Below are 11,236 nucleotides of genomic sequence, written 5' to 3'. Positions count from 1 at the left end.
GTGATCTCAAGTTTTAGCAGCCTCTCCCTAGAGCCCTTCAGCTCTGCGGTGGCCAGCCTGAGTTACATATTAAGTTCAAGGCCCACCTGAACTGTGTTTTAAGACCCAGTCTCAAAAAAAATAAAAACAAATAAAAAACCCAGAAAAAAAAAAAAAAAAAAAGCAGGTCCCTCCCAGCTGAGGCAGGGGGCTTCAAAGAGCATTTCTTTCCTGATATCACTGGGGTATAGACTGCGGCAGCCAGGAATGCTGCGTGTCTTGTTGGCACTAGACAGCCAGGTGACCAGGTTCAGAAGGATGTGCATGATGTGTGACCTTAACGTGTCATTTTGCTTTGGAAGAGCACTTTAGATCTGAGACCTCACCAATGATTATAAAAGGTCCTATGCATTAAAATCTTTGTTCTTCTCTCAGCATCCCAAAACAAAACAAAAGAGAAATATGCAACAACAGCAATAAAAACCACCAAACCCAGTGATGTGAATCTCTGAGATGCGGCCAATAAGCCTTATGTTCTACCATGTGAGTTAAAAGTGGAGCTGCACAGGGGCAGAGTGCTCACTTAGCATGCATAAGGTTCTATCCCCAGCGCCTCCGTAAAAAAATGTATATATTTACTTGTGTGTCTACAGAACTCTAGAAGAATACTCAAGAACCTGACAATCACAGTTTCTTCTAGAGAAGGAAGAGAGACTAAGATGACAGCAAGGGTTATTGATCTGATTTTTTTTTTTTTTTTTTTGGTACCGGGAATCAAACTCACGACCTCATGCTTGCTGGGCAAGGTACTGTGCCGCTGAGCTGCATCCCTGGCCCTGGTCTGATTTCTACACGTGCTGTGTGCACATATAATCTCTGCAAAACATTTTAAAATAAGAGTGTTAGCCATATATCAAACTGGTGCTATTAAACACTTGATAACTTTTATTCATTTTAGAATGTTTAGAAATGAAACCAGTTAGCAGTGGGTATTATCCTTCACAGTGACAGTACAGATTCCATAGTACTGATGATATTTCAGGGTCACCAACCCCAACTTCTGGGCTAACGTGTGCCCTTCTTACTCCCATGATTGTGAAACAGCATTCTTGTCCCATGAAGTTGGCCAGCAGGCCAGAACTTCCCACACAGACAGCTCAGACCCTCGGGACTGCCAGGGACATGGAGGAGATAGAGAACCAGTTACAGGAAGAAAAGCCCCCTCTCCAAGAGGCAGAGTTAGCCTTTGCTTCTCTCCTGTTATGGCTTGTATCTAGAAGTCCTCCCAAAGCCTCACTGGGTCATAAATGGGGTTTTTCAGAAGTGGCTGTGTGATGCTTGGATTAAATGTGTGATGCTGAAATTAAGGGTGACTTACCCTGGTGTAAGTGTTCTGAGGGTGGGTAACCTACATGTAATATAAGAGACAGAAAGAGGGCTGCTGGCATTACTTGCTGCTGCTGCTGCTGCTTCTGCTGCTGTTTGCTGCTGCTTCCTGCCCTGCCATGGACTATTTCTCCTTTGTGATACAACTCTGTGACTATTTCTCCTTTGTGATATACTACCCTGCCTTAGAGCCAGCTGACTATGAACTGAAACCTCTATAAACTGTGAGCCAAAATAAATCTTTTCTCCTTTAACTTGTGGGTGTTGGGTATTTTGTCTCAGCAAAATGAGAAAAGTAACTTAAGACATCTCCCAAGTCTGTGCAGGGTGCCTGTGCTTCTTAAAGTATGTGAAATTGGGAAGGACCTGTACAGAATTGCCGGCCAGTAGATCTCATACTAAAATAGTTTTGTGTACTGGATCAGATAAGCTGCTTTGGCTGAGGTCTGCGTCTACTAATGATGCCGTTTAACACCTGTCAAGTGAGACTCCAAATCCTATCACTGAATCACTGAGGCAGCTGGGAGAGGTGGTATCACTGTTTCACAGAACAGTGTCTGGAGAACAGAACTCCAGAGCGGCCTCGTTCAGAAGTTCTGCAGTGTCAGAGCCTTGGCTCCGTTTCTTGGTTGGCTCATGACTTCCTCTTCCTGGTGACAAGATAATCTCTGCTGTTTCCAGCACCACATTGTCACAAGAGATCATCAAAAGCAGAAAGCGCAAAGAACTTCCCACACCTGTGCTCGCTTGCCCTCCCGGTCTGTCTTTCCGTCTCTTCTTTTCTTTTCGCACAGCCCAGAGTTTTCACACACGCATAGAGTGGCCGATATTGTACGGTTGCATAAGTGTGGTGGGAGATCCAGGATCACAGTTCCCCCACAAGATCACAGTTGTTGTCCCCCCAACCCAAGACCACAGTTTGATGTTACAGAATAAAACCAAAACTTTCAGAGTCAGCTGGCTAAGACGAACCAGCCGTAAAATTTTTAAAAATAAGATGTGTGTAGTACATGTTACAATCTGCGGTTTCTGTTTGTGTGATCTCAAGTTTTAGCAGCCTCTCCCTAGAGCCCTTCAGCTCCGCGGTGGCACTTACAGAAGAGTGAGACATGCCGCACCACCCAGGACTCTGCGTCCCTGACTCTGTGGCCGGATGAAGTTTCCAGACCCCTTGGGACAGAAGATCCAGGTGCCGTACACAAGAGGAGGAAAAATGGAATGGGAACGTCTCCTACAGGAGTCAGAGCCATTTCGACACTATTTTTATGCTTTTTATATAAGGGAGGATTACGATGAGAGTAATGAAAAGGCATGTCTGGGTGCTGAGTAGAGTGTGAACACCAGGACGCCGCTCACAGATATACACAATCCCCCGGCTCCTTTGCCAAGGTACCAGCTTTCTGCCCTTAGTGAGCTGTCCCTCTCCCAGCAACCCTGGGAAAACCACGGGCTCACCAGACCCCACGAACTCTGGCCTGAAGCCCTAGCAACACTGGCCGCCAGATTGGGAATTCTGGCCGCCAGATTGGAGACCGTGTGACACCTCTTTTAAGTTTGTCATCCAGAGAGAGAAAAATACAACAGTTTGCACGTAGATACTAACGGGATCGTGTCTGGTAAACACATTTTCTGAGGCTGGCCAGAGAATGCCTTTTATATTTATTCACAAGAAAACAGTATTCCTTTCCTAAACTATGTGTATGTTGTAGACCTGATTAAAGAAGAGCTTGTATAACTAGACATCACTCATCAAACATGCTATTTGGGGTTCTACTCCAAAACCCCACTGTAATCTCGGTAAAGAAATAAAAAGACCACAAGCCCATAAAGTTAAAGAGAAGAAGCAAAGACAACAGGAATCAAAGAATTCAACAGTTTCAGAATGTGAGCGAGTATGAGGGGTGGGTGGGAAGGAGGAGAAGGCTCAGTCCTTGGGGGCCCAGTGGAGCGGTGCCCTGGGTGGGGCATGGTGGGAGGGGCGCTTGACTGAGAGATCTGCTTGGTCCAGCACAGCACACAGTAAAGGCTGCAAGCGGAAGGCACAGTGGACTGTATCTCTGACAGCCCTGATGGTGTCTCTGTTTCTGTCTGCACGGAATCATGCACTTTATAGTCTTGAATCTGGCTTCTGTCATTTCGTATAATGTATCTGAGCATCATCTGTGTTGCAGAAGCAATTGCTTTTTTCCCTTTTAATTGCTGAAACTAGTGTTCCACGTTACGGGTGTACTAAAATCTGCTGGATGGTTTCCAGGCTGTGCTATTATGAACAAAGCTGCTACAAAATTTAGTATAGTGGTTTTGCTGACAATCACTTGAGGGTTCTTTTACTCAATTAAAAAAAGAAGAGTCATGAATGGGCAAAGTACAACTGTGCTAGCAGTCCTGATGACATCCGTTGACACCAGTTAATACTGGGTGACATTGGTTGACACAGCCAGCCACTGGTCTCTGTCGCTGTTGACCATGGCCATTTGATGCCAGCTTGTGCTGGAGGCTGTTGGGAGACTCTGCTGGTTGATTCTCTGTCACCGCTCTACCTTGGCTGACCGTGTCTGACATCTTCACTCTTACCGCCCCGAGTGTGCATCACCCTTTCAGAGCAAACGTCTGTCCACATCACTCGGGATAATATTCCTGAGTAAATTTACAGGACCTTCTGAGCCCACACAAGGTAAGAAACAAATCATGAGCAGATTTACAGGGCCACCAGCATAAGTCTTTATTTTAACAGGACCTGTGCAATAGCAGAGGGAAGTTAGTACACCAGAAGCAGCCCTGGTACACTAACTGGAGAAGTGTAAGGAAAGTCCTGCTTATATAGCAGCTGCAGGTCTGTGATTGGCCCAAGTGTGGACCTGTGATTAGTTCAAATTTCAGCCTGCTGATTGGTCCAACGACAGACCTGTGACTGCTTCAAGTGAGTGTAGGGCTCAGGGATTGGCACAGCTGTCGAGTGGGGCTATACTTTGATTGACAAAGTTGGGTCTATTATTCCTGAAGTTCTCATTTTTCTTCTGGTTTTATTTGTCTGTATTTATTTTATTTATTTATTTATTTATTTATTTATTTTTGGTTTGAGACAGGGTCTCTCTGTTTAGTTCAGGCTGGCCTTGAACTCACTATGTAGCCCAAGCTGGCCTGGAACTTGCAGCAATCCTGCTGCCTCAGCCTCCTGAGTGCTGGATTACTGGTGTGCATCACCACACCTGGTTGCAGGGGCTTTTAAATTGTCACAAGTGACCTTTAGTGCCATATCCAATATGTGGTTAAGAATCTACCTTGATCCCTTGATCGCATTCTTACCACCTATAATAATACCCTCTCCCACCTTCCCTTCCTTCCCTCTCCTCCTCTCCCCTCCTCTTCCTTCTCTTCTTCTCCCCTTCCCTCTTCTTCTCCCCTCTCCTCTCCTCTTCCCTCTTCCTTCTACCTACCTTCCTTCCTTCCTTCCTTCCTTCCTTCCTTCCTTCTTTCCTTCCTTCCTTTCTTCCATTTTATGGTACTGGGGATTGAACCCAAGGCCTTCACACTGAGTTATATCCTCAGTCCTCTGCCCAGTTCTTAACTTTAAAACAGTCTCATTAAATTGCTCAGGCCAGACTTCAACTTGTGATGCACCTGGCTCAGCTTCCCAGAGTGCTGGGTTATAGGTGTGTGCCACCACGTCAGCTAAAATTGTTAATTTTATGTTAAGTGAATTTTGAATGTTAAGTGAATAATGCTTTGAATATCTTAGGATTATTCATTGGGAAGCCATACGGAAAATATGGATCACTTTAGCACCCCACAAATTATGTTGACTTTATACATCTGGCCCTGGTGAACCGAGTAGACTTGGGTTCAGGGAAGGGATTCTCTTGTGAGTTTTTACTGATGCCATTTTTTTCTGCTCCTCCTGTTCTTTCTGTTATCATAAATATGTCTGTCACTGTTATTTGTAAGAAATTTCTCCCAGACATTTGAGCTCCAAAAGTTCCCATTGTCCCCTGTGGAAAGCAGCTATCGATAGCAGGCCTTGCTAACAAATTCTGTTGGAAATGCCACTCTGTCCTGGGTATGTAGCTCAGCTGCTCAGGTTTCTGGGTCTTATTGTTTTCCAAAAGAGTTTTAGTTTTAATTTGCCCATGCCTTCCTTCTGTCAATAAATTTTAATATAATCATTCATGTAACATGTTTGTTATCTTCTTTTTTTTTTTTTCTTCCAGTACTAAGGACTGCACCCAAAGCCTGCACACTGAGCTACATGTCCAGTCCCTGTGAACATTTTTTGAGACGGAGGCTTGCTAAGTCGCTAAGTTGCCCGGGCCGGACTGGAACTTTGGATGACAGGCACGCACCACCACACGTGGCTATACAGTAACTCGTCATCTTGGACGGTGTGGGGACTGGGAATGTAGCTCTGTGGCACACTGCCTGCTCAGCCTGCACAAGGGTCTAGGTTTGATCTCTAGAATCCCTCCCCAAAACAACGACATAATAAATTAAAAACAATGTGTTAGGGGGTCTATTTTGTTTTGTTTTGTTTTTTGTGGTACGGGAGATGGAACCCGGGAACAATCCACCCCTGAGCTCATCTGGACATTCTTGCCGCTGGGACACAATCCCCAGCACATCTCACTTAAAGGAGGAGAGGTTTGTTTGTTTGTTTCAGTCCACAGTTGTCTGGCTCCAGGCAGGAAGGGCTGGCAGAGGAATGTCGTTCATGTCACAGTGGCCAGGAAGCGGAAAGGGAAGGGGCTGGGGAGGGAGATGGGGTCTTCCTGGTCACGCCCCCATGACCCACCTCTAACCAGCCCCCACTTCCTAACAGCAAGTCAGCTGTAGCTCCCCTGTAATTCAGTCACCTTCCCAAAGTCCCATCTGTCAGCACATGATGGTCTGAGGGACATCTAGATATAAACCACAATACCTAGCCCTTCTTACTTTGAGACAAGTCTTCTTCAGTTGCCCAGGCTGGTCTTGAACTTGCAACCCTCCTGCAAGTAGCTGGAATTACGGATGTGTGCTACTATTCCCAGGTGGAAATTTTTATTTCTATTCCAGTGAAAGGAGATGCATGGAAAGAAGCACCCCCTTTGGTTCTCTGACATGGATGAAGTCATGGGTGGGACTTTGGGGAAGTGATTGGGTAATGAGGGCATGATGACCCTCAGTGGCTTGGGCCGCTGATGAGTTTACAGCTGCTTGGCTGTTAGGAGGTGAGATCCGGTCAGTGGAAGTGGGCCAGTAGGGGGCGTAGCCTGGAAGGGATTATTCTTCGCAGCCTTCCTTTCTTTCACTCACTCTGCTTCATGGATGCCATTCTGTGAGCAGTTCTGCCAGCCTCCTCTGCTGCACCGCCCTGCCTCGGGGCCAGCTGACTATCTCATATCAAGGTTTCTGGAGGCCAGTGGCTCAGGTTGGGTCTGATCCTTGAGCGTTGATAAAGTCATCACACACCAGAGCCACCAGTGAATCTGCCTCGCTGCCTTGCTGGCCTCCTCACACTGATGATACTTCCCCTAGGGGTTTCAGGGTGATGTCTTAGTCACTGTCCTCCTTGCTGCAACAAGATACCCGACACCCACAAATGAAAGGAGGAGAGGACTATTTTGGCCCACAGTCATAGAGGTTTCAGTCCACAGTTGGCTGACCAGAGCCCATGTCAGAAAAGCAAAGGGAGTGCTTTGGCACAGTGTAGAATTTATGCGTTAGGAAAACCTTCAGAGGATATTCTGGTTCCAAGTGTAAATAAAAATAGATTTTAAAATAAGTAGTTTGTGTTCTGCTTTCCTTAGACACAGACTTAAATGGTAGAAACTATAGAGGCGTGCTCTTAACTGGGTTAGGAAAATTATACACCGATCATGATGAATTCTTATAAACTTAGTCCAACCTCTCCCCTACCCCCCAAAAAATCTCTCATGGTATATAATTTTCTTTTCAAAGCTTTTTTTCTTGCAAATTGCACAACCTTCTTGTTAGTTTGCTGAAGCAACTTCAGCACACATTTATAATCTGGCTAAAGAATCAGCCCTTACCGAGATGTTATTAAACACATACGTACAGTCACAACAAGGTTCCTCTGGAGTTGGATGTGCTCAGTTCAGTTAGTGATGGTCACAAAGACTCTAGGAATAATTACGATTTTCCAATGTGCTTTCCGTAGGAGAGGGAGAAAAAAAGCCCAGCCAGGCAGAGCTCGTGAAGATTGCTGTGACCCTAGCTGTCCTCATGACAAGCAGGAAGTCACAAACACTGCTCTCTGTGGCCCTGGTTTGTTGCTGGAACCGTGCCAAGACATGGTGGACAACTGACCAGGTAAGGATCTGCAAACTGCATCTAGTTCTCCTGACCTTGGCTCCGACCCCTGGCGTGGCTTCCTCCACTCCTCCTGCTGGGGCCGTGGGTCCTTTTCCCTGACACGGGGACAAGGTAGTTTCTGAGTTGGAAACGTGTCCAGGAGAGGAGATGCAGGGGGGACCATGGCAGTAACTCGGGAGGGGCGAGGGACACCCAGGACATCGCCGCCAGCTTCCCCATTTAAAAGCAGCGTGGGTGGGTCAGATAACCACAGCCGCTCACCTCCCTGCTCTGTTCTTCAGTGCCCAGTGAGGCCCCTAGAAACCGCACGGGTTATTGCAGCAGAGGGAATTCACGGTAAGGGCGGAAAAGGCAAGAGGGAATTGCCAAGGAAACACGAGGTGGTAACCAAAGCCAGCAGGTGCCACCTGCGCCGTGGCTGTTCACTAGAGGGCGAGGCCAGAGTCGTGGGACCCAGAAGCTTGGAGGCGACGCAGACTCCAGAAAGGAGCGGCAGGGGCTGGCAGCTGGAAGGAGCCTCACAAACGCTGACGCTGACAGGGAGAGAAGGCTGGGACGCGGAACCAAGTGCTACTGTCAAGACCCGGGCATTCAAGCTGGGCGTGGTGGTGCACGCCTGTAATCCCAGCACTCAGGAGGCTGAGACAGGAGGATTACTGCGAGTTCGAGACCGGCCTGTGCTACAAAGTGAGTTCAAGGCCAGCCTGAACTGAACTGCATAATGAAACCTTGTCCCAAAAAGGTTAAAAAAAAAAAAAAAAGACCCCGACATTTCCAGTGACAGCCAAGTCCTGCAAGGAGCGTCTGGCCTCCCTCCTCGGGTGTGGAGGGCGTTCTCTAGCGCTCTCTACTGGTGGAACCTAACGGTGCACTCCAGCGAAGCTGAAAGAGGTGTGCAGAATCCCAGTCCCAGCAGCTGGGGGAGCCAGCAGAGTTTTCCACGTCTTTCAGCTGTTAGGAGCGTACTTGTACATATTTTTATGACTGCGCGCTCTTTTGCGGGGTATACACCTAGAATGTACTTAATGGATTTAATAGATACAGATACTAACCATTCCAGTGGGTGCTTTGTGGTATCTTTTTTTTTTTTTTTCCGGTGGCGAGAATCGAACTCACGACCTTGCGCTTGCCAGGCAGGCGCTTTGCCACTGAGCTAAATCCCCAGCCCCGCTTTGTGGTATCTTGCGGTTTCAATTTGCATTTTTTTGTTTGTTTTTTTGAGACATAGGTCTCGCTGTGTACTCCAAGCCTTCCTCTAACTCGTAGCAGTCTTCCTTCCTCAGCCTCCCGAGTGCTGGGATCACAGGCATGTGCCACCACGCCGGGCTTCAGTTAGCATTTTCTAACTTCTAATGAAACACAGCATCTTTGCAATTGGAATATTCTCTTTAGAAAAGTGCTTGCTTAAGCTTTCAGTTCATTTACTATTTGATTGTCAGTCTTATTGCTCTTTGGGGATTTTAAATACATTCTTCAGAAAGTTTTTTTTTTTGGTGCTGAAGTTCGAACTTGGGGCCTTGTGCATTCTAGGTAAGGACTCTACCACTGAGCTATATCCCTAAATCTTTTAATAAATTTTTGTTTTGTTTGGTTTTCTGGGACAAGATTTCACTATGCAGTTCAGGCTGGCCTTGAACTCACTCTGTACTGCAGGCTGGCCTTGAGCTGCAGCGATCCTCCTGCTTCAGCCTCTTGAGTTCTGGGATTAGAGGTGTGCACTACTTTGCCTGGCATTGTTTGGATTTCAAGACAGAGTCTATGTAGCCCAGACTGGGTTTGAATTCATTGTCTTCTTGCCTCAGCCTCCTAGGTGCTGGGAATCCAGAAGTTAGCCGTCTCACCTGGTTTAACATATGCCCCCCCCCCCCCGCCCGCCGTGATCAAACCAAGGAGCTTCATATTGAGCTGCATCCCCACCCCTTTTTATTCCTTCTTTTGAGACAGGGTCTCACTGAGCTGCTGAGTTGCCTAGGCTGAGCTGGAACTTGTGAGCCTCCTGCCTCAGTTTCCCTCAGTCTTCCTACCCAGTGGGTGCGTTGTTAGAGAAGAGTGCTGGAATTCTACAGGTGTGCACCACTGCATGCAGTTAATTATTTATTTTTCGATTTTTTGGATTTTTTTCCTGTACTGGGAATCAAACTCACGACCTTGTGCTTGCCATATTTTTTAAGCTAATATATTACTGATCCAAATCCTTTTTATTACAGATGGTGCCTGACTTACAACGGTTCGACTTAATGATGGTGCAAAAGTGGCACACATTTTGAATCTCCAGCTTTTCCCAGGCCGGTTGTCCGCCGCACCATACTCTCTGGCACTGTTCAGCTCCACCAGCTCCCAAACAACCACACATGAGGCAAACAACTGGCACTTTACAACGTGCAGTGTTGCTAAGCTGTGATGTTCGGCAGGTTAGATGTGTTGCGTCATTTCAACCTACGGTGTGTTTAGCTGGATGGAACCCCACTGTAAATCAAGGGGTGCTTGTGCCCACGTACTAGGGGTTATGGATAAGCTTTGCTTAAACTTCTGGCTTCTGCTGCTGGACCTCCTCTTGGAGTACATAAGATCCTGACAGTTGTGTGCATTTGTGAAGGCCTCAGGTGCAGTGGCTCTGTCACCCAGCCATACCCAGAGGGTGCACCGTTAGAGAACAGATCTGTGTTCCCACAAGGATCACAGAGCTGCAGGGGCCCCCGCAGCCATCAGCCAGTGAGCTGGGTTTTCTGGGACTTGTGACATGGAAGCTATTTTCATCCAACTTGGACCCACACCAGAGGTTCTGAACCACCAAAGCCTTGATATAACTGTCAAGTTATTTAGGCCAGCTTGATTTATTCAACTTTTTTTTCCCTCCTTCCAGTCATCCTTAATTGTTTCTATTCTGGTTCCTGGATCATATTTTTTTGTAATTTTTCCAAGGTTAAAACAATCATCTTTGCCCCTTTATAACTTCTCAGCATATTTAATGACCCAGGCTCTGAGTTCTCGCTTCTGTCGCCACTAACTCCTCATTGGCGGGCAGCTCCTGCCTCTTTTGAGGATCTCCTGAGGCCGCTCACAGCCCCGGAGCAGGCTCTGTCCTGTTTCACTGCGGCTCTGCAGCCGGGGCAGATGAGACCTGAGGGACACGGGTGTTCACTCCTCAGTCTTCTCCTCAACAAAGCTCTTTCAGTGGCCACTGGCTGGTGCTGGAGGGGCGACGGGATTCTCTGGTGAGGGTGTGGGGTGCTGGTGCAGGGCAACAAGGCCGAGCTGAGGGAGTCTCTGGGGGCTCTGTCCTCCTCGGAGCCTGGGGTGTTGGGAGCAGCCAGCCTCCTGACTGAGATCTGGGAGGTGGGCTGGGCTGGGCTCCAGAGGGCTCCAGAGGCCTCGCTGCTCTGCAGACTCAGAAGCACCTTTACCTGCAGGGCGGATGCGGGGCCGGACCCTGAACCCTCAGACCATTTACCCTGTGCTGCCAAGACTCCTCGCCCTCCTGCCCTTGTCCTGTCAGAAGCGGCTTTGCTGCCGAAGCCACAGCCAGGTGGGAGCCTCTGTCCCGCGATCCCCTCCCTTCCTGGCC

General features: G+C 47.7%; 1 protein-coding gene across 2 annotated transcripts in view; it reads left to right on the top strand.

Annotated features, from left to right (window-relative positions):
• Positions 1-9,878: 9,878 nt before the first annotated feature.
• Positions 9,879-11,236, top strand: part of LOC102023020 (sodium-dependent multivitamin transporter-like) — a 2,180-nt gene continuing 822 nt past the window's right edge. The window contains exons 1-2 of one of the 2 annotated variants that reach the window (XM_005400465.2): positions 9,879-10,082; positions 11,082-11,197. In XM_005400465.2, coding sequence (XP_005400522.1) covers positions 11,087-11,197 — 111 coding nt within the window. In that variant the 5' untranslated portion in view covers positions 9,879-10,082; positions 11,082-11,086. Of the gene's footprint in view, positions 10,083-10,702; positions 10,887-11,081; positions 11,198-11,236 lie in introns of those variants that run through there. The other variant, XM_005400466.2, reaches the window with a different exon arrangement.

This window comes from Chinchilla lanigera, unplaced genomic scaffold (genome assembly GCF_000276665.1).
Source record: "Chinchilla lanigera isolate Chin_1 unplaced genomic scaffold, ChiLan1.0 scaffold00068, whole genome shotgun sequence".
Lineage (NCBI taxonomy): Eukaryota > Metazoa > Chordata > Mammalia > Rodentia > Chinchillidae > Chinchilla > Chinchilla lanigera.
This window is presented reverse-complemented; position numbering and strand designations above follow the sequence as displayed.